General features: G+C 40.0%; 1 protein-coding gene across 1 annotated transcript in view; it reads left to right on the top strand.

Moving 5' to 3' along the window:
* The window catches only part of IMPACT (impact RWD domain protein), a 1,366,254-nt gene that overhangs the window by 144,633 nt on the left and 1,198,156 nt on the right, over positions 1-23,465 (top strand). The window contains exon 4 of the mRNA XM_044065351.1: positions 14,516-14,578. Coding sequence (XP_043921286.1) covers positions 14,516-14,578 — 63 coding nt within the window. The remainder of the gene's footprint in view (positions 1-14,515; positions 14,579-23,465) is intronic.

The following is a 23,465-nucleotide window of genomic DNA, read 5'->3' as shown; positions in this document are numbered from 1 at the left end:
TTTATCTGGAAGGGGAAGAGGGTCAGGGTCAAGTGGGATAAGCTGACCCTTCCAGTAGAACAAGGTGGTTTAGGATTACCTGATTTTAAAGGGTATTGTAGAGCTACACAGTTAAGGATTAATACATAACACAAGCAGAAAGCTATAATTCAAATTGGAAAAGAATGATGATGAAGCGGGGGGCAAATCCAAGAAATAATGAGAGAAAAGGGATTTTGGTTGCAAATCCTTAAGGAGAATAACAGCACCCATAGAGAATATTATATTTTTTAAAAAAGCAGATGAGTATTGTAAGAACTAAGCCAGCACAAAAATGAAGAAATTAGATTTTGCCAATAAGAATGACTGCAGTTAGGGGTACAGAAGATAGGCAAGAGAAGGCTGGAATTTACTGGGGAAAATAGCAAAAGAACCAAGGTATTGGTAGCAAATAACTAGAGAAAAGATGATAATAGACTGGGAAGAGGCCAAGAAGACATTTGAATTAAGTCTAGAAATTATATATGAAATGCAGGCGTGGTGGCACAGTATGCGTAGAGCGTATCAATCAACAGCAGTCTGTATAACACACAAATACACTAATACGCTAGCTGCGTACAGATAGAGTTACCAGTTAGTCAGTATCACCGTAAAAAGCAAAAGTATACCAAGTACTGTATCAGGCTTCCGTGGAACAATGGCTTGAAAACTCTTCAGCACCTCAAGCGTTCAACGGGACATATCCAAAGTCGTATAACAAAGAAAGCAAGTAAATGCAATGCAGGCGCTATCTGCTTGTAGATGGAGTCAACAGTTAATTCAAATAAAGTACCTGATTCAAGAGCAAAACTTCAGAGGAACAATAGCTTGGAAACCTTCAATGACAAACCAAGCGTTCAACAGAGTATATCCAAGGTAGTTTATTCATATAAAAATCGGCAAGCGCTTTCAACTAGGTCTTCATCAGGCCGTTAAACAATTTAGACTGACAAAGCAGTCATATTTATAACAAAACATTACAGTAGCAACAGTGTCATTTCCTGTTAAAATTTTAAACTGACAGAGCATCACAGTAATGGAAATGCCATTTTCTGTTACTACTAATTCAAAGTCTAAAAACATTTTAAATAAAAAATATATATAAAAAAGGTATATATAAAAAGATATGTAGTGATAGTTGCACGCAAAAGCTGACTGTATATAGTTCCAAGACAAAACACTGTCATTGTACAAAAAACATATAATTGCATACACAATAAAATAAAATTACTGCTAAGAAATGTATCTAATTTATTAAAATTATTGTTAGTGAAAGCACTTATGCATTAGAAATCCATTCAAGATGCCACAATAAATAAAAAACTACTAATATTTGTATCATGGTGTAAACTCTCATGAAGTCAGAAATTTACCATCAAACATTATCACTAAAATATATATATGAAAAGCATATATATATATTGATTTATACATCTAGTAGGAAATATCTAATATGTTAAAATATTATTATTAAGAACAATTCAACCCACCACAGTAGATGGAAACGAACTAACATTGATGTCATGATGTAAAAGTCTCAAGAAGTCAGAAATTTACCACCAAAAAGTGTCACTGAATTATATATAAAAATGTGTAAAATGATCCACATATCTATGAGGTCATTGCCTACACTAAGTACATATATATAAAGATATATATATAAAAATATATATGTGAAAGGCCTCATAAACACTGACACTATATACACTAATGATACATCCACACAATGTGCAATAATATAGGTTAAAAATACCATAAATTGTTGTGACATGACATCATTATATAGTAATATAATGTTACCATAGATAACCTGCTACATAATAGGATGGCAGTACATAGCAATCTTATAAATTGTGAGTGATGAAAAATACTCACTATTTTTGTATTTATATTTTATTTAAGTTTCCTGGCTTTAAGTATGGGTTTAATAGAGACCCTATCATTAATGCCAGGGCTGCGATCAGCTCTAAACCTAATAATCCATTTGGCTTCCATTTGTTCAGTAAGATTACTCAAGTCCCCTCTCCTTATCCCCGGTTTGTTCACATAGATAACTTGGAATAGAAACTTATGTTCTATTGATGTGTTATTTACATGTTTAGCGAGGGCATTGGATGTGCAGGATATCCTAATCTTATATATATGTTCTCTAATCCTCTCTTTAAACTTACGGTCAGTCTTGCCCACATAAAATGCTGGGCAGGATTGACATGTAGCCAGGTACACGACATGTTTAGAGTTGCATGTTGCTGACATGGTGAATGTAAAAAGCTGCCCTGTAACAGGATGTGTAAAAGTATTACATTCTTTCACATATTTACATTGGTTACATTTCTGACACTTTCTAGTAGCCCCATCTAAACTATCTGACATTATATTTCCAACTCTATTCGGACCACAGAGCATCCTATGCAGATTCAATTTGTTTCTATAAGAAAACTTGGGGGCCTCATCTATTATACTAGAAATCATAGGGTCTGTTAGTAGGACATCCCAATGTTTCCTGTAAATATCCTTGATATTATTGATGTCTTGTGTATAATGTAGAGGGATTCTGATATTATTACTAGCCTGTACTGTTCCTGAGATAGCTGACTCATCACTTTGTTTGCCAAAATAGGGCTGAGCTCTACCCTCTCTAAGCCTATCTATTCCAGAGAAATTCTCCTCAATCTCTTCATTCGTGTAGCATCTACTGGTAAACTTAGTTCTAAGTCCTTCCATCTCTCTAAGGAACCCAACATCATCAGAATTAAGCCTCGATGCCCGCATGGCTTGGCTATTTAAAATATTTTTGAAAATATGTTTAGGATGCATACTACTACGATGTAACAAACTATTTCTGTAGCACTCCTTCCTGTATACTCCAGTATTCAAATTACCATCAGGTAATTTCTCTATGTATACATCCAAATACGGAATAATGTCTCTAGATTTCACCATGGAGAAATTCAAGTAGTCAGTCTCATTATTCATCCTCCTATATAAATCATTCAATTCTTCTTCATTTCCCTTCCATATTAGAAAGAGGTCATCTACAAACCGGGTATAACATCCCATCTTGTTCTGAAATTCAGCCATCCGAAAGAGTGAAGTATCTTCCCAGTCAGCCATAATTAAGTTGGCGTAGCTGTTCGCACAAGATGTGCCCATGGCTACGCATCTTTTGTATGTATATCATGCCATCAAAGGTAAAGATGTTATTTGTGAGAACTATCTCCATTAGTTCACATAAGACACCAATCCTGCTCGTAGAGAGGACCCGCCCCTGTCAATCTCCTTTTAGCCTAATTAATCCGTCTTTGTTTGGTATTACTGTGAACAGGGATTGTACATCAAAAGTTACTAGAATGCTTTCTTGCCCATCATTCACTACAGTTGTCTGTTCATATAATTTAATAAGGAATTGTTTGGTATCTTTCAATATATGTTCGTATTTGTCCACTATAGGTCTTAGTATTGATTCCAGATATAGGGATATAGGTTCAGTTATCCACCCTTTCCCAGCCACTATAGGCCTCATTGGTGGTTTAGTTCCATCCTTATGTATTTTTGGAATTCCTTGTATAATTGGAATAGTGGGGTATTCAACAAGTAAATATCTAAATAACTCTTCATTAATTCTCTCTTCATCTAGCATCTTGCTCAACCTAGATGCTACCTCAGTTATTATTCTATCTACTCTATTGGTATTAATCCTTTCATAGAATTTATTATCACTGAGCATCAACAGCATCTGGTCTTTATAGAATTCCATATCCATGACCACTACCGGGCCTCCTTTGTCTAAGTCTAGAAATTGCCTTCACTATCAGGGATTGATATCAGAATACAGGCAAAGAGAAAGGAATAGGGGAACCCTAAGTGAAAGATCTGCTCTAGTAAAATTTTCAGTTGAATCTAGAATGGAAACTACTGTTAAAAAAGGGATAATTAGTAGGGCATATAAAACATTGCATCATAACTGTAGGAATCAATCAGAGGAGGCTAGAAAAGATTGGGAAGAGAGACTGGATAAGCAATGCTCAAGGAAACAATAGGAGCACATATGTATGCCTTCCAAATATGCAACAAAGTCTAGAAGATATAGGGTTTTTGATTGGAAGTGTTTACATAGGCATTTGCATACCTCAAGCAGACTTCAAAAATTTTTTCCTTGAGTAGTTGCCAAACGTTGGAGGTATGATGGGGAAGAAAGAAGTACCTGCATTTTGGGAGTGTAATGAATTGGCAGACTTTAAAAATTCCTTGCAGGGTACTCTATCGGAAATATTGGGTAAGCAAATGGGTGTAACTAAGGAAATAATTTTTTGAGCTGGGATACAAGATGTGATTTGCCTAGACATAGTAAGATCTTACTGAGTTTAATTGTAGTGGCTGCCAAAAAAAAATCAATTGCTAGAAAATAGAAACTAAAGTCTAAACCCATTGAATTTGAAGTACTGAATATTGTAACAGAGATAAAAGAACTGGATGTGGGATCTTTAAAAAGGGTAGGAGCAAATTACATAGAAAAATGAAAATTGTGGGAACAATACATGTAGAAGAATGTTTTGGAGGAGTGTGGTTTAAGGGAATACAGGAATTGAGCAATTTGTGTAATGTCGGCTTGATGATAGTTATGCAAAAGAATGTATGTGATATATAATGTTTCTAACAGAGAACATTTAAAATGTTTTTTATATATGTAAATGTATATTTGCCTGTGTCTTAAGTTATAATTCAGTAAAGCTGTTATAAAAGGGAGGGAGAGAGAGAGCAACACTTTTTACTTGAAGGTGAAGAAGTGGTCTCAACATTATAAAATGTAATGTGTTTTCAGTACCACATGAAAAAACAGGGTTTCTGGCAAATAAAGCTAGAACAGAGCTTAAATGGGTGTGTTTTTAATATACTGTAGAGCCTTCAAATGTTTGGGAAATTAGTTAGAGATGCACCTGTGTTAAATCAGTGTATGTAAATAAAGCAGTTGTGTTTCAAATAGGTGCCAGTCATAATAGTAGAAAATTCTGATCCTACGAGAGAAGGGATTAGTTGCCTATAAAAGAAGAGCATTTACAGTTGAACAAAAGAAATACTCTTGGTTAGAAAAAAGAACTGCTAATGTATTATTGTGTGAGCGTCCACTAACAAATCAGTAGCAAGACATTTAGGTGGAAAAGGATCACAAACATCTGCAGGGGCCTATCCAGGATTTTTGGAATCTTGTATCGGCTTCCTATGTATACCAACCCCCAACCCTCCCCCACAGATATAGCCATCCTCAAAGTCAGAAAATGTGACTTCAAAAAAAAATTTAGCCAGTCTGTCATTTTGCAAAACATCTAACCATAAACTTACACATATGTATAAAATACCAATTAAATAATTCTAGAACATCCCATTGAACAAAATAGGTGTACAGGATGACATACATGGGATATACCTAGTTATGCCAATTAACTTTATAAAGCACATTACAAAAGCCTTAATAGAAAACATCTCTCACACTGCAAAAGCATGACCTGAAAATTTCAATACAAGTCAGACAAAGGAAGTATATAAAGCAAATTGCGTAGAGCAGAAAAGTGGAGAGCCGTTGAGTGATGCTACCATTTCCAAAGAGAAAAGAAAAAGTAAAAGCATTTCAGGGATGTACTAACATTGACTTTAAAATTGCTTCTTTTATGGAAAGATATAACTTTTGCTCACATAAAACGCTCAGTGTAATCAGTTAGGAAGAAATTCAGTCTTATTTTTCTTTAAAGGAATAAATGCATTTTACCTAAGGCTTAATGTTCAAAGTTGTCAAAATAGTTCTCATGCAACTGAGAAGACAGGTGCTTGAGAGGATATGTGACCATCATCTGGAAATAGCAAAGTGTAAAGAAAGGCCAAGAGTTATAATATATTGGCCTGGAATGTTGATTCATATAAAACAAATTGTGTAGAGTAGTGTCATCTGCAACACCCAGTAACAGCTTATTATTCCAAATTCCTAAAATAAACTAACAAATACATATGCAGGTGTGATTATTGTGTTAAAATCTGTATTCATGAGATAGGGAATATGTGGTGATCTCATATCTGAAAAATTACCATTAATACAAAAGTAAGGAATTCAAAAGATTTGTATGTGAGTAACGTCCAGTTCAGACTGGTTTTCAATTATCAGTCATTGGTCTCAGTGAGGCCTTTCTGTAGGATGTTTGCATCACTTGGGAAGTTAATAATGGCTCTCAGCTTGCAGTCATCTGCGAACTTGGTCAGTCAGAGTCCCTCTGTGTTGGCCTGGACTTCTGAGAAATAGATGCCAAACAGGAGAGGACCCAGGACTGATCCCTGTGGGAATCAACTCGAGACTGGTCAGCAGTCTGCCTTGGAGTCCACTACTTTCACACCGTGGGTTTGATCTGTGAGCCAGTTTGCAACCCACCTAACAATATAGGGGTTGATGCCTAGTTTGGTGAGTTTATCAATAATTCCTCGGTGAGGAATGGTATCAAAGGCCTTGGCCGTATTGAGGTAGGCAGTATGAACTACCTTACCTTCATCCACAGCTCTGGTGACTGACTCAAAGAAGTCAACCAGGTTGAGTAGGCATGATCTACCTTTCACAAAACCAAATTGCATGGGATCTATAGTTTGGAGATTCCCCATATCCTTGTTAATTAGGTCCATGATGATGCGCTCAATAACCTTACACATCAGACTTGTCAGGCTAATGGGGTGAAAATTTCCAGGCTCTATAGTTGCTCCTCCTTTATGGAGAGGGATGACTGTAGCAGTACACCATTCAGTAGGGACAAAGCCTGAGGTGAGGCTGTGAGTATACAGGGCACACAGATGTGGTGCCATTTCACTTTGTAATTCATGTAGAACACAGCCAGGGATATTGTCGGGTCCCATGGAAGCTGTATTCTTGGCCTTAGACAGTGTAGCTTTAACCTGTGCTGCATTAATGCTGGGTGCCTGGCATTCTTCCAGTATTGAGATTGGTCCTTGGGGGGGTAAAGTTGGGACTGAATCTTTCGGCTAGTATGTTGGCAATATATGTTGGCTCAGTATAGGAGGTACCATTGTGCAGTAACTCCGGGCAAATTTGGGTATTGCCGTGGAGATTCTTGATGTAACTATAGAAGGCTTTGTGGTTGTTTTTAGTGTTTGTTACAATTCTGCCTTCATAACTGGCTTTGGAGGTTTTTCCAGCCTTGGGACTTCACCTTTTTCTGCAACAGTTTCTTCCTTCTGTTGTAAAGTTTATTAACAGCAGGGGGCCACCAGATTGGCTTTATTTTTGGAGGAGAGCATCTTGGTTCTGTTGGGTATGGCTAGTTCCATGCATTTATGTACGTGTTCGTACAGTGCATTGATGTATGATTCAGCAGTCCTGCATTTATTTTCCATTGGCATGGGTGCCGTGAAGTTAGCCACCTCTGTTTTTAGGAGTCCAAAATCAGCTTTGGAGAAGTTTTTCATGGTAATACCTTTGTGGGTGAGATGTGGATTTCCATGGTGATTAATTTGTGGTTGTATCTAACCAGGGAGGAATTGACTATTATTGTAGAGCAACGGTTGCCCATGTTAGTAATAACCAGGTCAAGGATTTTGCTGCGTTTAGTGGAGGTAAGAATGAGCTGGTCCAGGGTATTGGAATTGATGAATTCCAGGAAGCGTTGGGCCAGTACAGTGGTGCATGAGAAGTTTTCCCAGTTGATGGAGGGGGTAGTTGAAGTCACCTAGTACGAGAGTGTTTGGTTGGATCTTAATAGTTTCCAGGGTGCTTAGGAATGTGGAGTGACCGTCTTGGGACATGGTTGGGGACCTATAGCAGGCTATGACCTGAATCACCATCTTACCCACTGTTAGTTGACCTGGAGTATCTCAGATGATGCATTATGCTGGGCTACTAGTCTGGAGATATGCGTATCCTTTATGAATACTGAGACACCGCCTCTTTTGGAGCTTCGGTCCATGTTCTGGGGCCGAAAGGTGTGAAATGAGTTATTGCCTGGTAGCGCAGGGGTGCTTTCTGCTGCTTTAAACTAGGTCTCCGTTACAGCACAAATGTCGATATTCTCCATTTTGAGGAGTGCTTCAAGCGAGTGCATCTTGAGATTTAGACTTCTAGCATTGAGCAGCATGACCCTCAGATTGCATTTATTTATAGCTGTTACTGTGGTAATTTGGTCTTCGGATCACCACCTAAAAAAGGCACTATATGGGTCACAAGAGCCTTAGCCAGTACCTGGAAACGGGGTAACAGATGCAGACCAGCTCTGGCAAAGCATCAAGGTCTGTCAGTCATGTCATCCCAAGCAGACAGGTACTGGATCCCTTTAGAATGACACCAGAAACTTAGCCAATTGTTGAAGTCAGTCATTTTCTGTTTGTACACTTTGAATGTAAGGATACTCCACTGCAGGGTCTCAGCCCTTTATCAGTGTTTAGTGGGCAGAAGTTTGAAAAGCAGATGAGCTTGTTCAGCTGCATTACTGATCGCTGGAAATCATCAGTTCAAAGTTAAGTAAATGCTGGAGAGAAATCATCAGAGATAGGAATACTTACATTCTCAGAACCGCAGAAAACTACTTAATTTGCATGCTGGAAATAAACCAAGACTAGGAAAGCCATGGGGATATTTGTTTTATTTTATTTAGTTAGTTAATTTTGTATTGTATTTTTGGTTTGGTTACTGGGGTAGAACACTTTTCCTATTTGACCACTTGCAGGCTCAGCTGGGGTCTGAAGCTGAAATAGCATAAATAGCCTACAAGGCTCTATGTTTATATTGAAAATCTAAACCTTTATACGAGGAATCACTGATTCATGTATCAGAGAAATAAACCAAAGTCAAAGAAGGTGAGCAAGCAGGAATGTCATAAGTAGTTCTTTCACAAGAAAATAGTTTTTTTTTTGGAGGGAGATTCATTCTTAAAGTTCTACCAAAAAAAAAATCTTTTGTGTAGCATGAACTGTCTTAAGGGCAATATCAGATGACCAGTGTAAATAATCCTGCTACATTTTCTGCATATGAAGACCACTGAATTGATCAGGATACAAAGGACTGCAGACCTGTATTAAAATGTATTTTAAAATTGTTGATTGTAAAAAGCATCCATGACATGTCTGCTGTAGACTGTACTACATGCTCACACACACACACGTGTTTGTGCATATGTGTGTGTGTTTGTATATGTGGTGACTAGGCTAGCAGCCCTAGAGCCCTTACAAGCTTAGCCACGTTAATCCTAAGTATCCCCATTTGTTCATTTTGGGTAGTTCGCAGAATTTATTTATGAAAAGAGCAGGTCTGTGATCTAAAACAAAACAGCAGTTACCATCCACACAGTAACCTTTAATAAAAATATACTTAGCACTTGCCAAAAATATAGACTTCATCAGAATGAAACATCAGAATTGCATACTTCCTTTTATAAGATAACATCATATGATTAAACCAAGAAGTAACATTATTTAATACATGTTTCTTTATGTTTTAAAATATAAGCAATAGAAATAGTATCATTCAACCTTGTTGGTTTACTGGCAGTAAAAAAAATGTTAGTACAGTTCCTGCATTAGGGCTTTATTACTCCAGTCAACCCCCACCCCCATCCATGCCAATCATTTTAATCACAAAGAAAAGTATCTTTTTAAAATTAGAACATCCCACTACATGCCTCACCAATGCATTTGGTGACAGAAAAATCATTAAAGACAAGAATTTACCAACTTTACTGCACAATAAAGAAGTAAGGTATGACTGATGTTTCTCATTATTTGGTGACTGCAATATTTAATGATCTCTCAAAGAACCACACATTTTATGAAATAGACAAAAAATATGAGATAAAATTGGAATGAGAGAGATATGGGTCACAAGCAAACACACACACACGTGCACACTTCTGAGTGCAAAAAACAAAATGAATGTTTCTAAACTTACAGCATTTATTCTGACCACTGGGTTAGAATACAAACACGAAAAACACACTTCTCTTAGCTCAGTCAATGACAAAACCAAAACATATTGGTAATAAATAAAAGACTGAAATTGGGGGCAGAATACAGCTGTTGTATATTGAAAACTTGCTAGAGTGACAGGTTATAGCAATAACCCACGCCTGGGTGTGGGTAATGCTAAATTTACCCACGGTTGGCGTGGTTTGGTCCCGAGGACCAAACAAAGCCAACCGTGTAAATTTAGCATTACCCACACCCAGAAGTGGTTATTGCTATTATATGACATTATTTAAGAAAAGAAACTATTCCTTTTCTTAAATAATGGCATAGTATAATGCCTGTTTGCTGCCCTTCCAGATGCCTGGCATCCGGCAGTTCTGATGTACTGCGCACCTGCGCAGTACATCAGAGGGAGAAAGCAAGATCTCCTGCTTTTTAGTCTCGCTATGTTAAATGAGTTTAACATAGCGAGACAGTTAAAATAAACAGCGGAGATGTCCGTTGCTTATTTTAAACTGTCTCGCTATGTTAAACTCATTTAACATACCGAACTAAAAAGCAACGGAGATCTTGCTTTCTCCGTTAAACACTGTCTCTATGTTAATGGGTTTAACATAGCGAGACAGCTTTAAAATAAGCAACGGAGATCTCGCTGCTTATTTTAGCTGTCTCGCATGTTTAACCCATTTAACAGACAGTGTTTTAACAGTTATACTAATGGAAAAAAGTCCTGGCGACCGGACCTTTTTCCATTAGTATAACTCGATTTACAACGGGCACGCTGGCCAATCAGCGTGCACGTTTTGGGGGGGGGGGGTCATGGTATAATTTGCATTAACATGTTTTTTCCTGAGGGATATGAAGTCAAAAATTCAAATGTTTGTAATTATTTAGTCACTACAAATCCTCAGTGATTTGCTAGAAAAGTACAACTTTGCTCTCTTCTTCATAAATCAGAGAGACTTGAGATGTAGTATTTATAGATATCACTATATCACTTACCCATCATTTCTGTAGCAGATCCTAACTGCCTGCACCTTTTTTTATTGTTTTTTTTTTCTTTCTTTTTTATATAAAGCACTGGTAGGGGTTCTTTGACAAGTGATGGTAAATAGGTAAACATTGCAAGAATGCATTACCTTCCCATCATAAACAAAACAAGAATATTTCGGCTTTCAATTGATCTGGAGAGTTGATCTTTGGTACTGGCAGGTACATCATCAGGCTGTTGGCTAGTAAAGCAATAGCATCAGGCTTCTGTTCTTCTAAAATGTCTCTTCATCTCAGCAAAGGATTTAATGAATAGTGAACGTTCCCTCATAAGGAAAATGAGAAAAAAAATTGTTTTGTCAATTTATCATCACGAGAAGCACACAGTTTATATATGTTTTATTCTGATTTTGTCATCTTCATTGTGATCTGCAGCAGATGCTCCATGAGGCAAAACAGGCAGCTATTTTGTGTGTGCTTCTTGTTATCATGGCAAGAGAGGCAAAAACATGTTCTTGTTCCTTAAAAAAAACAACACTGTACTGCTTTAGATGTTATATTAGAGATGCCTAGGCATGGTATTCCATGCCCATGTTTCTGCAACTCTAATAGTTTCTAAAAAGAAGTTTTTAACAGTTAGTGAGGATCACTCAGTATTGCTGTGGGCATGATAAGCATAATATATTCTTGAGAATGGTTTTCTGCATGTATGAAATGGCAAAATTTTACGCCGGATGCCCTTCCTGATGCAACCCTCCCCATTTATCCGGGCTTGGGACCAGCACAAAGAAATGCACTGGCTTGTGCATCCCCAGTGGCATGTTGGTGAAGGGAACAGAGGGGATGAGGAAGTGATGGGTAGGTATGGTGTTAAGCAAAGGAATGCAGAAGGTCAGATGGTAGTGGGTTTTGTGAAAAGGATGGACATGGCTGTGATGAATATGTATTTTAACAAGAGGGAGGAGCATAGGGTGACATACAAGAGTGGAGGAAGATGCACAGGTGGATTATATCTTATGTAGAAGGGCCAATCTGAAGGAGATTGGAGACTGTAAAGTGGTGGCAGGGGAAAGTGTAGTTAGGCAGCATAGGATGGTGGTTTGTAGGATGATATTGGTGATCAAGAAGAGGAGGAGGAGTGTGAGGGCAGTACCAAGGATCAAATGATGGAAATTGAAAAAGGGTAATTGTGAGGTGATGTTCAGGGAAGAGTTTAGACAGGCACTGGGTGGCAGTGAAGAGTTACCAAATAGCTGGGTAACTACAGCAGAGCTAGTAAGAGAGATGGCTAGAAGGGTGCTTGGTGTGACAGCTGGAAAGAGGAAAGGAGGACAAGGAGACCTGGTGGTGTAATGAAGAAGTACAGGAGAGTATACAGAGAAAGAGGTTGGTGAAGAAGAAGTGGAATTGTCAAAGAGATTAAGAAAGTAAACAAGAATATAAGGAGATGAGGTGCATGGCAAAGAGAGAGGTGGCGAAGGCTAAGGATAAGGTGTATGAAGAGTTGTATAAAAGTTTGGACACTAAGGAGGGAGAAAAGGACCTGTACCGATTGGCTAGACAGAGGGATCGAGCTAGTAAAGATGTGCAGCAGGTAAGGGTGATAAAGGATAATGAGGGAAACGTACTCACAAGTGAGGAGAGTGTGTTGAGCAGATGGAGAGAGTACTTTGAGGGGTTGATGAATGAAGAGAATGAGAGGGAAAGAAGGTTAGATGATGTGCGGATAGTGAATCATGAAGTGCAGTGGATTAGCAAGGAGGAAGTAAGAATAGCTATGAAGAGGATGAAGAACGGAAAGGCTGTTGGTCCAGATGACATACCTGTGGAAGCATGGAGGTGTTTAGGTGAAATAGCAGTGGAGATTTTAACAGATTGTTTAATGAAATCTTGGAAAGTGAGAGTATGCCTGAGGAATGGAGAAAGTGTTTTGGTACCGATTTTTAAGAATAAGGGAGATGTGCAGAGCTGTAGTAACTACAGAGGGATTAAACTGATCAGTCACAGCATGAAGTTATGGGAAAGAGTAGTGGAAGCTAGGTTAAGAAGGGAGGTGATGATTAGTGATCAGCAGTATGGTTTCATGCCAGGAAAGAGCACTACAGATGCGATGTTTGCTTTGAGAGTGTTGATGGAGAAGTACAGTGAAGGTCAGAAGGAGTTGCATTGTGTCTTTGTGGATTTAGAGAAAGCATATGACAGGGTGCCTAGAGAGGAGTTGTGGTATTGTATGGGGAAGTTGAGAGTGTCAGAGAAGTATGTAAGAGTGGTATAGGATATGTACGAGGGTAGTGTGACAGCGGTGAGGTCTGCGGTGGGAGTGACGGATGCATTTAAGGTGGAGGTGGGATTACATCAAGGATCAGCTCTGAGCCCTTTCTTACTTGCAATGGTGATGGACAGGTTGACAGACGAGATCAGACAGGAGTCCCCGTGGACTATGATGTTTGCAGATGACATTGTGATTTATAGTGAGAGTAGGGAACAGGTGGAGGAGACCCTGGAGAGGTGGAGATATGCTCTAGAGAGGAGAGGAGAGGAATGAAGGTCAGCAGGACTAAGACAGAATATATGTGTGTGAATGAGAGGGAGGATAGAGGAATGTTGAGGATACAGGGAGTAGAGGTGGCGAAGGTGAATGAGTTTAAGTACTTTGGATCAACAGTTCAGAGTAATGGTGAGTGTGGAAGAGAGGTGAAGAAGAGAGTACAGGCAGGATGGAGTGGGTGGAGAAGAGTGTCAGGAGTGATTTGTGACAGACGAGTACCAGTAAGAGTGAAAGGGAAGGTCTACAAGAGGGTAGTGAGACCAGCTATGCTATATGGATTGGAGACAGTGACATTGACAAAAAGGCAGGAGTCAGAGCTTGACGTGGCAGAGTTGAAGATGTTAAGATTTGCACTGGGTGTAACTAGGATGGACAGGATTAGGAATAAGTATATTAGAGGGTCAGCCCAGGTTGGAAGGCTTGGAGACAAAGCCAGAGAGGCAAGATTACATTGGTTTGGACATGTGCTGAGGAGGGATGCAGAGTATATTGGGAAAAAGATGCTAAGGATGAAGCTGCCTGGTAACAGGAAAAGAGGAAGGCCTAAGATAAGGTTTATGGATGTGGTGAGAGAGGAGAGATGCAGGTGGTTTGTGTGACAGAGCAAGATGCAGAGGACAGGAAGAAATGGAAACAGTTGATCTGCTGTGGCGACCCCTAACGGGAGCAGCCGAAAGAAGAAGAAGAAGATTCTTGAGAATGGGTGCTGCAGGCTCAATTCTAGGACATGTGCCGATCGTGTTATAGGAGTGAATGAGCTGCATCCCATTTATAGAACCTTCATAAATTTTGTCCTAAACATTTACATGTTTGTCCTATATGCTTGTCTTAAACTTTAGAGAAGATCATGCTGGAGTTTTACAAGTAATAGTCTTTGTATATAGTTTGCCATTTTTAGAATTAAGGAAATGACACGTGGGTCAAAAATAGCAGTGAATCTTGGTTGATAAATTTGAAAATTGTTTATTTTAAGACGTATCATTTTTTTCTGTTTTTTTAACTTATTTTTTGCAGTGCTCCTTGGCTTAAAGGAAAGGATCGTTTAGAACTATGTAACAGCTTGGAAGAAATTTATGTGTGAGTATAAGTTTTGTATGCATAATTGATTGCAGTAGAAAAAAAAAACATCACAGTATTTTACTCCTTTTAAATTTTTAATTTTGATTTAAGAATGGCAGAAACAATCTTGAGTTATAAGGTTTCCTGTACAGCATAATATTTATAACAGAGTGTGCCAAGTTTAAAATAAAATTGCTTGCTCTTTTTCTTTGCTGGTGGTGGTTCTTGTTGTGTAGAGTGATAAAACCATGGCTACATCTCAAGCAACCCAAGTTCAGTTATGGCTCTGGTACCTGACAGTGGAAGGAAGTGGGATGGGCATGCCTGTCATAGAGTGGGGGAGCACTGGCCAGATATCTCTGAGCCCTGCTGAAGCTCAAAAACAGAGTGATTGCCAGGCTGGCCATATTGGAAGACTGTGTGGTGGATTGTTCTAATTGTCCAGAGTAGGTACATCCTCAGTCCACTTCTTATTGCCTACTCAGCCTAAACAACATGCTGTCTACATACCGAAAGGGGTAGCAGGACTAGGATCCGTTGACCAACCAGTGTGCAAACCAAGGCTCTCGGTGCCATATCTCTTGTGTTCATGGGTTCATACTAGGCTATCTGCCCTGGGGCAATTATAAGCCTAGCCCAATTCTGTATGGCTTACGCCACCCCTTGATTTGAGTATACTGTGCCCTTTTTAAGGTTTAGTTTACTGTGCATCTGTCTAATAGTGACACGGGAGTAATCCCTGGGACAAACCTATAAGTATGTATGTTGTTTTATCTCATGATGTAATTTTTATGTGTAACTTTGGCTGTTAATTATATTAGCATGCTGAATTTTAAATTATTACTATAGAATGAAAGTATTACTATTTGTATTTTCTTAAACTTGTTTTATTCAGTGATACTTATGGTCATGTGATTGTTTTGGGCTGCTAACCACATGACTATTTTGGGCCTGTATATAAATTGGACAAACCTACGATCCCCCATCCACCTATCAAGATTCTTCTTGAAGAGATTCAGTGAGGTGCTCTGCCTCACAAGAACTGGAATTCTATTCCAGAGCGAAGGGAGCCTCTGGGTTATGAACCTGTCCCTCCAACAAGTTCTATTTATTTCTGTGCTGAGGTTCAGGTCCCTCAAGCGTGTGGCTCTAAGGGATTTAGATTTACTGAGATGGAGCATGTCCATTAATTCTGGATTTGACATAGCTTTGTATGTCAGGCATAGATTGCCTCGAGTTAGGTGGTATGCAACTGAGTAGAGCTGGAGTTTTTTTAACCGATCAGCATATGGCATCTGTTTGAGACCCTTGATCCTCTTGGTGAGATACTTTTGGGGTCTCTCTAATTGCTGCAGGTATCGGGTAAGGTACATCCCAAAAGGGGCATTGTATTCTATGATGGGCCTGATGAGGGATGAATAAAGGGGCACAATTACCTCTCTTGATCTAGATGTGAAACCCTTCATGATGAGGTGGGCTGTGTAGAAGGTCTTTCTAACCACTTTGGCAATGTGGTTTTCAAAGGAGAGATTGCTATCAACTTGGGTCCCCAGGTCCCTAATAACTTTCTCTGTACTTAATGGGTTTCCGCCTATGTGGTAATTTGTGGGCACATTATATTTGCCAAAGGGTATGACTATACATTTTTTGGCATTTAGCTTTAAACCATGGCGCTGGCACCAGTTGTCTGTCTCTGAGAGACCTTTTTGAAGGATGTTTGTGTCAGCTGAAGAGTCGATTATGGCGCCCAGTTTGCAGTTGTCTGCAAACTTGGTGAGCCATAGTCCTCTCACGTTTGCCTGTACCTCAGAAAAGTATATACCGAACAAGAGTGGTCCCAGGACAGAACCCTGTGGGACGCCACTTGTGACCGGTTTCGAGTCTGACATGGCTCCAGCAACTCTCACTCTGTGTGCTCTGTCTTTGAGCCAGTTTGCGACCCATCTTGTGACATAGGGGTTTATATTTAAGCTGTATAGCTTATCTATGATTCCCGAGTGGGGTATTGTGTCAAATGCCTTTGCAAGGTACAGATAGGCTGTGTGGACTACCTTCCCTTCATCTATGGCTTTGGTGACTGTTTCGAAGAAGTCAACCTGGTTCAAAAGGCAGGATCTGCCCTTGACAAAGCTGAACTGGGTAGGATCTAATGTCTGTAGGTCCCCAATGTCTTTGTTTATGAGCTCCATGATGATTTTCTCCATAGCCTTGCAGACTAAGCTAGTCAGGCTTATGTGGCGATAGTTTCCAGGGTCCGTAGAGGCTCCACCTTTGTGGAGTGGGACCACTGTTGCTGTATGCCATTCTGTGGGCACATATCCTGTAGTAAGGCTGAGATTGTATAGCTGTTTTATTTGAGGGATTAGTTCCTCTTGGAGTTCATGTAGGACGCAACCTGGGACGCCATCTGGTCCCATGGAAGCAGTGTTTTTTTGCTTTGGAGAGGGCAGCCTTCAACTGAGCATCAGAGATGTTTGGGAGGCAGCCCTCTGCCAGGATCGATACTTGCTCTTTTTGGGGGGGAGGGGGGGGGGAGTTTGCACTGAACCTGTCTGCCAGGATATTGGCGATGTCTGTGGGTTCAGTGTATTTTTTGCCGTTTAGAATCAACTCAGAACAAGTCTGGGAGTTGCATCCCAGGTTCCTAACATAACTGAAAAAAGCCTTATGATTGTCTTTGGTGTCCTGTGCAATTTTTCTCTCAAAGCTGGCCTTGGAGGATTTAATGAGGTATCATAATTTTTTGCTAGTACTGATCAGAGATGCCTTCCCTATTAGGGATTTTGCTCTATCATGTAGTAGCTTCCTCCTTCTGTTGTACAGTTTATTTATGGCAGGGGTCCACCAGACTGGACGCCTGCCTTTGGATGATTGGGTCTTGGTTTTGTTTGGGATAGCATGATCCATGCATTCCTGGAGATGTCCGTATAATGCGTTTATACAGGATTTTGCAGTTTGGGCCGTAGTTTCCACTGGCCCTGGGGCCTTGAAGGATTCCACTTCGGTTTTGAGAAGTGAGAAGAAGTGAGAAGTTCGCTTTTGAGAAGTTTTTCACTGTGGTTTTCTGGGCTGGGGGTGGGGTCGGGATGTGGACATCCAGTGAAATTAATTTATGGTCTGATCTTACCAATGAGGGATATACTTCTGGTGTGGAGCATAGAGTCCCCATGTTGGTAATGATCAGGTCTAATATGTTGTCCCCTCTTGTGGGAGTGGTAACTAGTTGTTCCATAGCATTTGAGTTTATAATTTCCAGGAACCTTTGGGCTAAGGTGCTGGGGCTTGAGTAGTGCTCCCAGTTAATGTTTGGGTAGTTGAAGTCACCCAATATAATGGTGTTCGGAGAGATCTTCATGCTCTCCAATGTTTTCAAGAAAGCCGAGTGGGATTCCTGACTTTGAGAGGGTGATCTGTAGGATGCTATAAACTGAAAAGCAGTCTTGCCCACTGTTAGTTGCACATGGATGGTCTCCTATACTTCGTGCAATGCCACTAACCTGGAGGTGTGGATATCCTTGATAAATATGGAAACTCCCCCTCCTTTTGTGGTTCAGTCTGGGTTTTGGGGCCGAAAAGCATGATATGAGGTATAGCCTGGTAGTGCTGGGGTGCTCTCTGGAGCCTTGAACCAGGTTTCTGTCACTGCACAGATATCGATGTTCTCCATACTGAGGAGAGCTTCGAGTGTGCATCTTGAGGTTAAGACTTCTGGCGTTAAGCAGCATTACCCTTAGTTTCTTGTTCCTTGTGCTGTCTATAGGGGTGGGTTTGACTTTTGAGCCTTGCCTAAAAAGGCACTATGGGGGTGGCAAGAGCCTTTGCCAATATCCGAAAGCCCAGTGGTGACAGGTGCAAGCCGTCCCTAGCGAAGCAACATGGCTTGTCGAGCATGTCATCCCAGGCTGACAGACACTGGATCCCCTTTGAATGATACCAAAATTTTAGCCAATTGTTAAAATCGATCATTTTGTCTTTGTACTGTGGCATCATTCTAGGTGAGGGTAAGATGCTGCTCAAGGTCAGGGTCATACCAGCCTGGGCTACATGATCAGAGAGCTCCTCTATGTCTCTTTTCATGTAGTCCAGGGAGGTACGTCTCAGGTCATTCACACCAGCATGTACAATGACTGAGTCATATTTGTATTTGCTTTGGAGTGACCTGAGTGCTTGCATTATGTGGCAGATCCTAGCACCCGACAGGCAGCTCACCGTGACCTTCTCTTTATTCAGCCTGGTGAGCGGGACGTCAGTGTGTCTGACAATAGAGTCACCTATTACAAGAGTATCAGGTGTGTTATTCAGCCTTAAAGGCTGTGGCTGCTTGGCACACTGACTTTGTGGGCTATGTGTTGTGCGTGTTTTGTTTTGAGGTAGCGTTTGCTTGGATGTTTGATGTGCTTATGGGATCCATGATTCCCCAGATATTACTAATGTGCACGTTATGGTTGATTCCCTGAGAGATCAAGGTGATAAGATTACATCTGAGACAACCTTTCAGGAGCAGTTGGGGGATCCAGGCATTGTATGGAGACAGTAAACATGGAGAATAGCTGAATGGCTAAACTGTGCTGATGGGGAGGGGATGTACAATTGTTTCCATTTGCAGCTTAACTGTGGCATTCCATGCTAACATATGAGTACCACATTATTACTGACAGTGGTGGCACAGAGCACTATAGAAATTCCACAGAATAGCTTTGTTATTGTCAAATAATTATAACAAAACAGCTGTATTATAATGTAGCTGTGATGTCAAATGTGCTATTATGCTACCTTATAACTTCACAATGTCTTTCTGGGTGTGTGTACTCAAAACAAAAGTTTTAACTTCTTGGAAATCATTGTGCATTGAACACTTATTACCTCAGTGCCATCCATTACTGAATGTGTCTGTTTTCATTGACTGAGTTTTACTGATTAACTAAGTAACAGGTGCTCAGGTGCTAATATGGAACCACTAATAACCCGATAGTCTTATATCTGGCATCTTGGTATAAGTAAGAAAGCATTGCTGAATGCTTGCTTGAGGCTAACATTAGTCCATTCAACCAGAATAGAATGTAACCACTTTACATAGTAACTTAGTTACTTGAACTACTTAAATTAAGGATGTTTCAGTGAAATAATTTAACTTAAGAAAGCAGGCATTATTGCCCAGAAGGCTAAAGTCGTGAGTGTGGTCTTGATGACCTGTGTTTAATTAGTGGCTTAGCTACTAGAGGAGCCAGCCTGAGATATTTGGGAGTGATTGGCTAATGCTGATCTCATCTTTCTGGGTGTAGGAGTTGCAGGAGGGCAGCTCACATTCTGACTGCATGTCTGTACTCTGCCTTAGAGGACTGAGTGTTGAGGTGTGAATATGTTAAGAACAACATTGTTCTCTAACATGGTATGGTGAGTTTCTGGAAGTTCATATCCTTGTAGAAGCTGAGCATAAAACTCATTGACAAGCAGGAGAGGGTTAAGGCATAATTCAAAAATCAGAGCTAGCCACAGATGGCATCCTGTCAGTGCCTGACTCTTGCCTCCTATGTCTGGATGTAATATAAGGTTACTGAAACATTTTTCCCTCAGGAAACATGAGACCCCATAATAGTAGTGATGCTGGAGTACTGATGCTATGCAAGAGAGTGGAATAGATTGGTCAGTAAGAGGGGACTCTTATTTTTTTTGGTCAAAAGCTGGTGAGGGCCAAAAGTCAAATTTAATAAATAATGTAACTCATTTGACTGTCTTGCATTTTATTCCGTTTAGAGTGATGCATATTTAGGTTAATTTCATTGAATACAAATGTGAACTACTTTGATATCCTGATGTCTAATCTGCTGCAGCCCAGCTTGCCAACCACACTGCTTTGCTGCTTGATTTACAGTCAGCATAGATCACTAATAATGTGAAATGACACATCATACTTTGGCATGAGGGATGTCAACTCCATGCAATTCCTGTGTGAGGTTTTTGCCCCATACCCCCCCAGTTATTAAGTATACTAATGTGAAGCTTGCACTAACTTGCATAGTATTCCCTTTTACTCCACGTTAGTGCAGTCTCAGAATTAGTGTATCTAGTAATCAGCAGTAGGAGGCAAAACTCCCCCACTTCAGTGTGGAGGACACAGCATCCTTACAAAAGAAATTGAGAAATGGCCAGTTTTTTGTGCATTAACTGATGGTAAATCAAGTGTTGGGATAGTGTGGATGGGCATTTGGATAGTGAGCAAGTTAACTGTTGGGGTTACGAAGTAGATCAATTTAATATGATTTGTTTATTTGATCATAATATGTTGGATTATATGAGCAAGTCTTCAGTCACAACCAGGCTGTGTGTCTGAGAAATGAATGTCAGTCAGTTAACCTCAATCAATGAACTCTGTCATCCATTTCAAGAGCACAACAAAGGGCTGTGCTCAGAGACCCGATCATAATACTTTGTGATACACAGGGAATGTAAGCTGCCCTATGTGATAGCTTCTTTTAAAAAAAGGTTTTGTGGCAGTGCAAGGTGTTTTTTAAGCCAGTGGTGTTTAGTGGTGCACTTTGCTTGTGACTGCCCTTCTTGTGCAGCACAAGTTGTATAAAGCTGGTATGTGCTTTCTAGTACTGCTCCTTGATGACTGTCATCTCTGTAGCAGCATAAGTTTTGCTTTCTCTTTTGAAAACTAGCTTTATAAGTAAGAACCTGGCCTATCACAAGCTTGTTGTATGGGTAAGTTCTTATCAGTCAGATAACACTAGGCATTACATTATTCTTTTATGTTACTGAACTGACATAAACAATTTTGATTTTTGAGATTTATTGTCAATGGTGTCTTTGTTTCCTGGTATTTGGGAGCTCCATCTTCATCTCCTTTAGGACTACAACTGACAGGACTTGGCCCAGCTTCTAAAACATTTCCTGGCCCTTTTCCTTACCTGCAATGCAGTCTATATTGGGATCCTTCTCCATGCGTTTTAAATGTCCTCCGGTAACCACTTTGAATATTATTTTTCCCCAAATGTTTGTTTTTTTTTTTTTCATCTCTTTGACAACCTTGCCAGTTTGTCATCCCCAACTACTGTTTCAACAATTAACAGGTCAAGTCATTCCATTTTTATGGAACTTTTCTGTCAGTGTAAGTTGACTAACTGTTCTTCGGCCTTAGTGATTTGTTAGTTGCTGTGCAGTTATCTTTTGTTGTTGCTGTGCTTAGTGCATTTGTTTTAATTGCAGTTTTGGGGAACTGTTATGGATAAAAGGGAATCCAAGGAGTTTAAAAAGTATAGTTGTAGAAGAAAATTCCCTCCACAGATTAGAGATGCATTATATGTGACATGTTTAGATGAGAATACTTCAATGAACAATGTGAGATTTGCACTAGTTTTTAAGCCTTCTACAGTAAAGGATAGGGAAATAGGCTAGAAGTAGAGAAGCTTAAAGCCTCCTTCACCACCCAGTTCTGGCTTCTTACTCTGTGCCTAGGTTTTCCTCCCTCAGTCTCAACCAGGTATCTGTAACCCCTAAGGGCAGTGAAGTTAATAAGAGTCTCCTTGTTGTAGTCAAGGACTATTTTTCAGTTCCTCTGTCCAAGAAACTCAAGTCAGCAGCCTTCTTTTCCCCATGCTGGTATAACTAGAGCTTCAGCTGTAGTGATGTCTGATAATTCCCTCTTCCATTCAGAGAGTGTTTCCTCTGCATCCTGTGAACCTGAACTTGGGAAACTCCTTGATCTTCATCTTCCAGGTCTCTAAGATAAGAATGAGGCATTTCTGTTTAATTTGATTACACCAAGATGTGGCAAGCCCTTGTGGAGATGCAGCACATGTGGTCCCTGGTTTTCTCCCATTTACAGAACAGTGACCAAAGCACCTCCTTTACAAGGTTTTGCTGTCTGTTGTCCACCATTCTCCTCACTGAGCCACATTTAAGCTCAGATCCCATTAGAATATTGACCGACCTGCAGCTATTAGTGTTGGTGTTGATGGAGTCTTCAGCAGCGAGTGCAGTTTCTTTGTCAAGATTGCAGCCTTTGACCTCAACCCCTCCAGCATCAACACTGTGATCAACATTGGGATTTTCACTGAAAGCACTTTTGGCTTTTGGAGTCCTTTGGCCTTGGGCTGGGGGCCAGTCTCTCAGAGCCCCTTCTGGGCCAATCATACCATCGCTAAGATCAGCCTTTCAGTCCCCAATATTGAAAAAAATTGACACTGAAAATGAGGCCATATGGTTGCTAACCACTTTGGTCTGGGTCAAGCCACTGGTGTTTTTGTATGTGTCCTGTTGTTCAAATCCAAGTTTGGCCTCAGTTATGATTGGTTGGGGCTGAGGATGGAAGTCTAGATGTTGGAACCAGTATCTGTTGCAATGCAGATGATGTAGGCCTCCCCTGAATTTGCTTTTATCAACACTAGCACCCATATGAGTTAGAGGTAGCAAATGTTTTTGGCTAAATCAGTGGATACTGGACTCACCATATGTCATTGCACCTGGATATAGCTAATCACTTTTGCCAATGATATCATGGTGAATCTTATGAATGCCGTCCTGTGATGCGATCTTACTTTTCAGTATGACATTTAAATCTGAGCTCAAAATGCAGAACAAGATTAAGACCCTTGCCACTGTTGCAGTTAAATTCAAAACATTTCAGCGCTTTTTCTTGTAAATAGATACATAGATTATTACTAGGCTAACGACCCGGGGGCCTTTCTAAGCCTAGCCAAGTTTTTCCAAAAAGAATAATAATGTCTTGTATCCAGATAAGACATTGAGGACCAGGCATTTATAAGCTACCTGTGTCCATATGGTGCATGGGTTACAGGCCCAGTAAATACAGTAGTGCCTGCATTAATTGCAGTTCCATTGTAGCCAGCAGTGTATTGGGGTTCTGGGAGAGGCTGATACAGACATGGTAGTTTCTAAAACA

Source organism: Protopterus annectens, chromosome 3.part0 (assembly GCF_019279795.1).
Source record: "Protopterus annectens isolate FY-2018-M chromosome 3.part0, PAN1.0, whole genome shotgun sequence".
Lineage (NCBI taxonomy): Eukaryota > Metazoa > Chordata > Ceratodontiformes > Protopteridae > Protopterus > Protopterus annectens.
The sequence above is the reverse complement of the archived record's forward strand: the minus strand, read 5'-3'. Positions and strand labels throughout refer to the sequence as shown.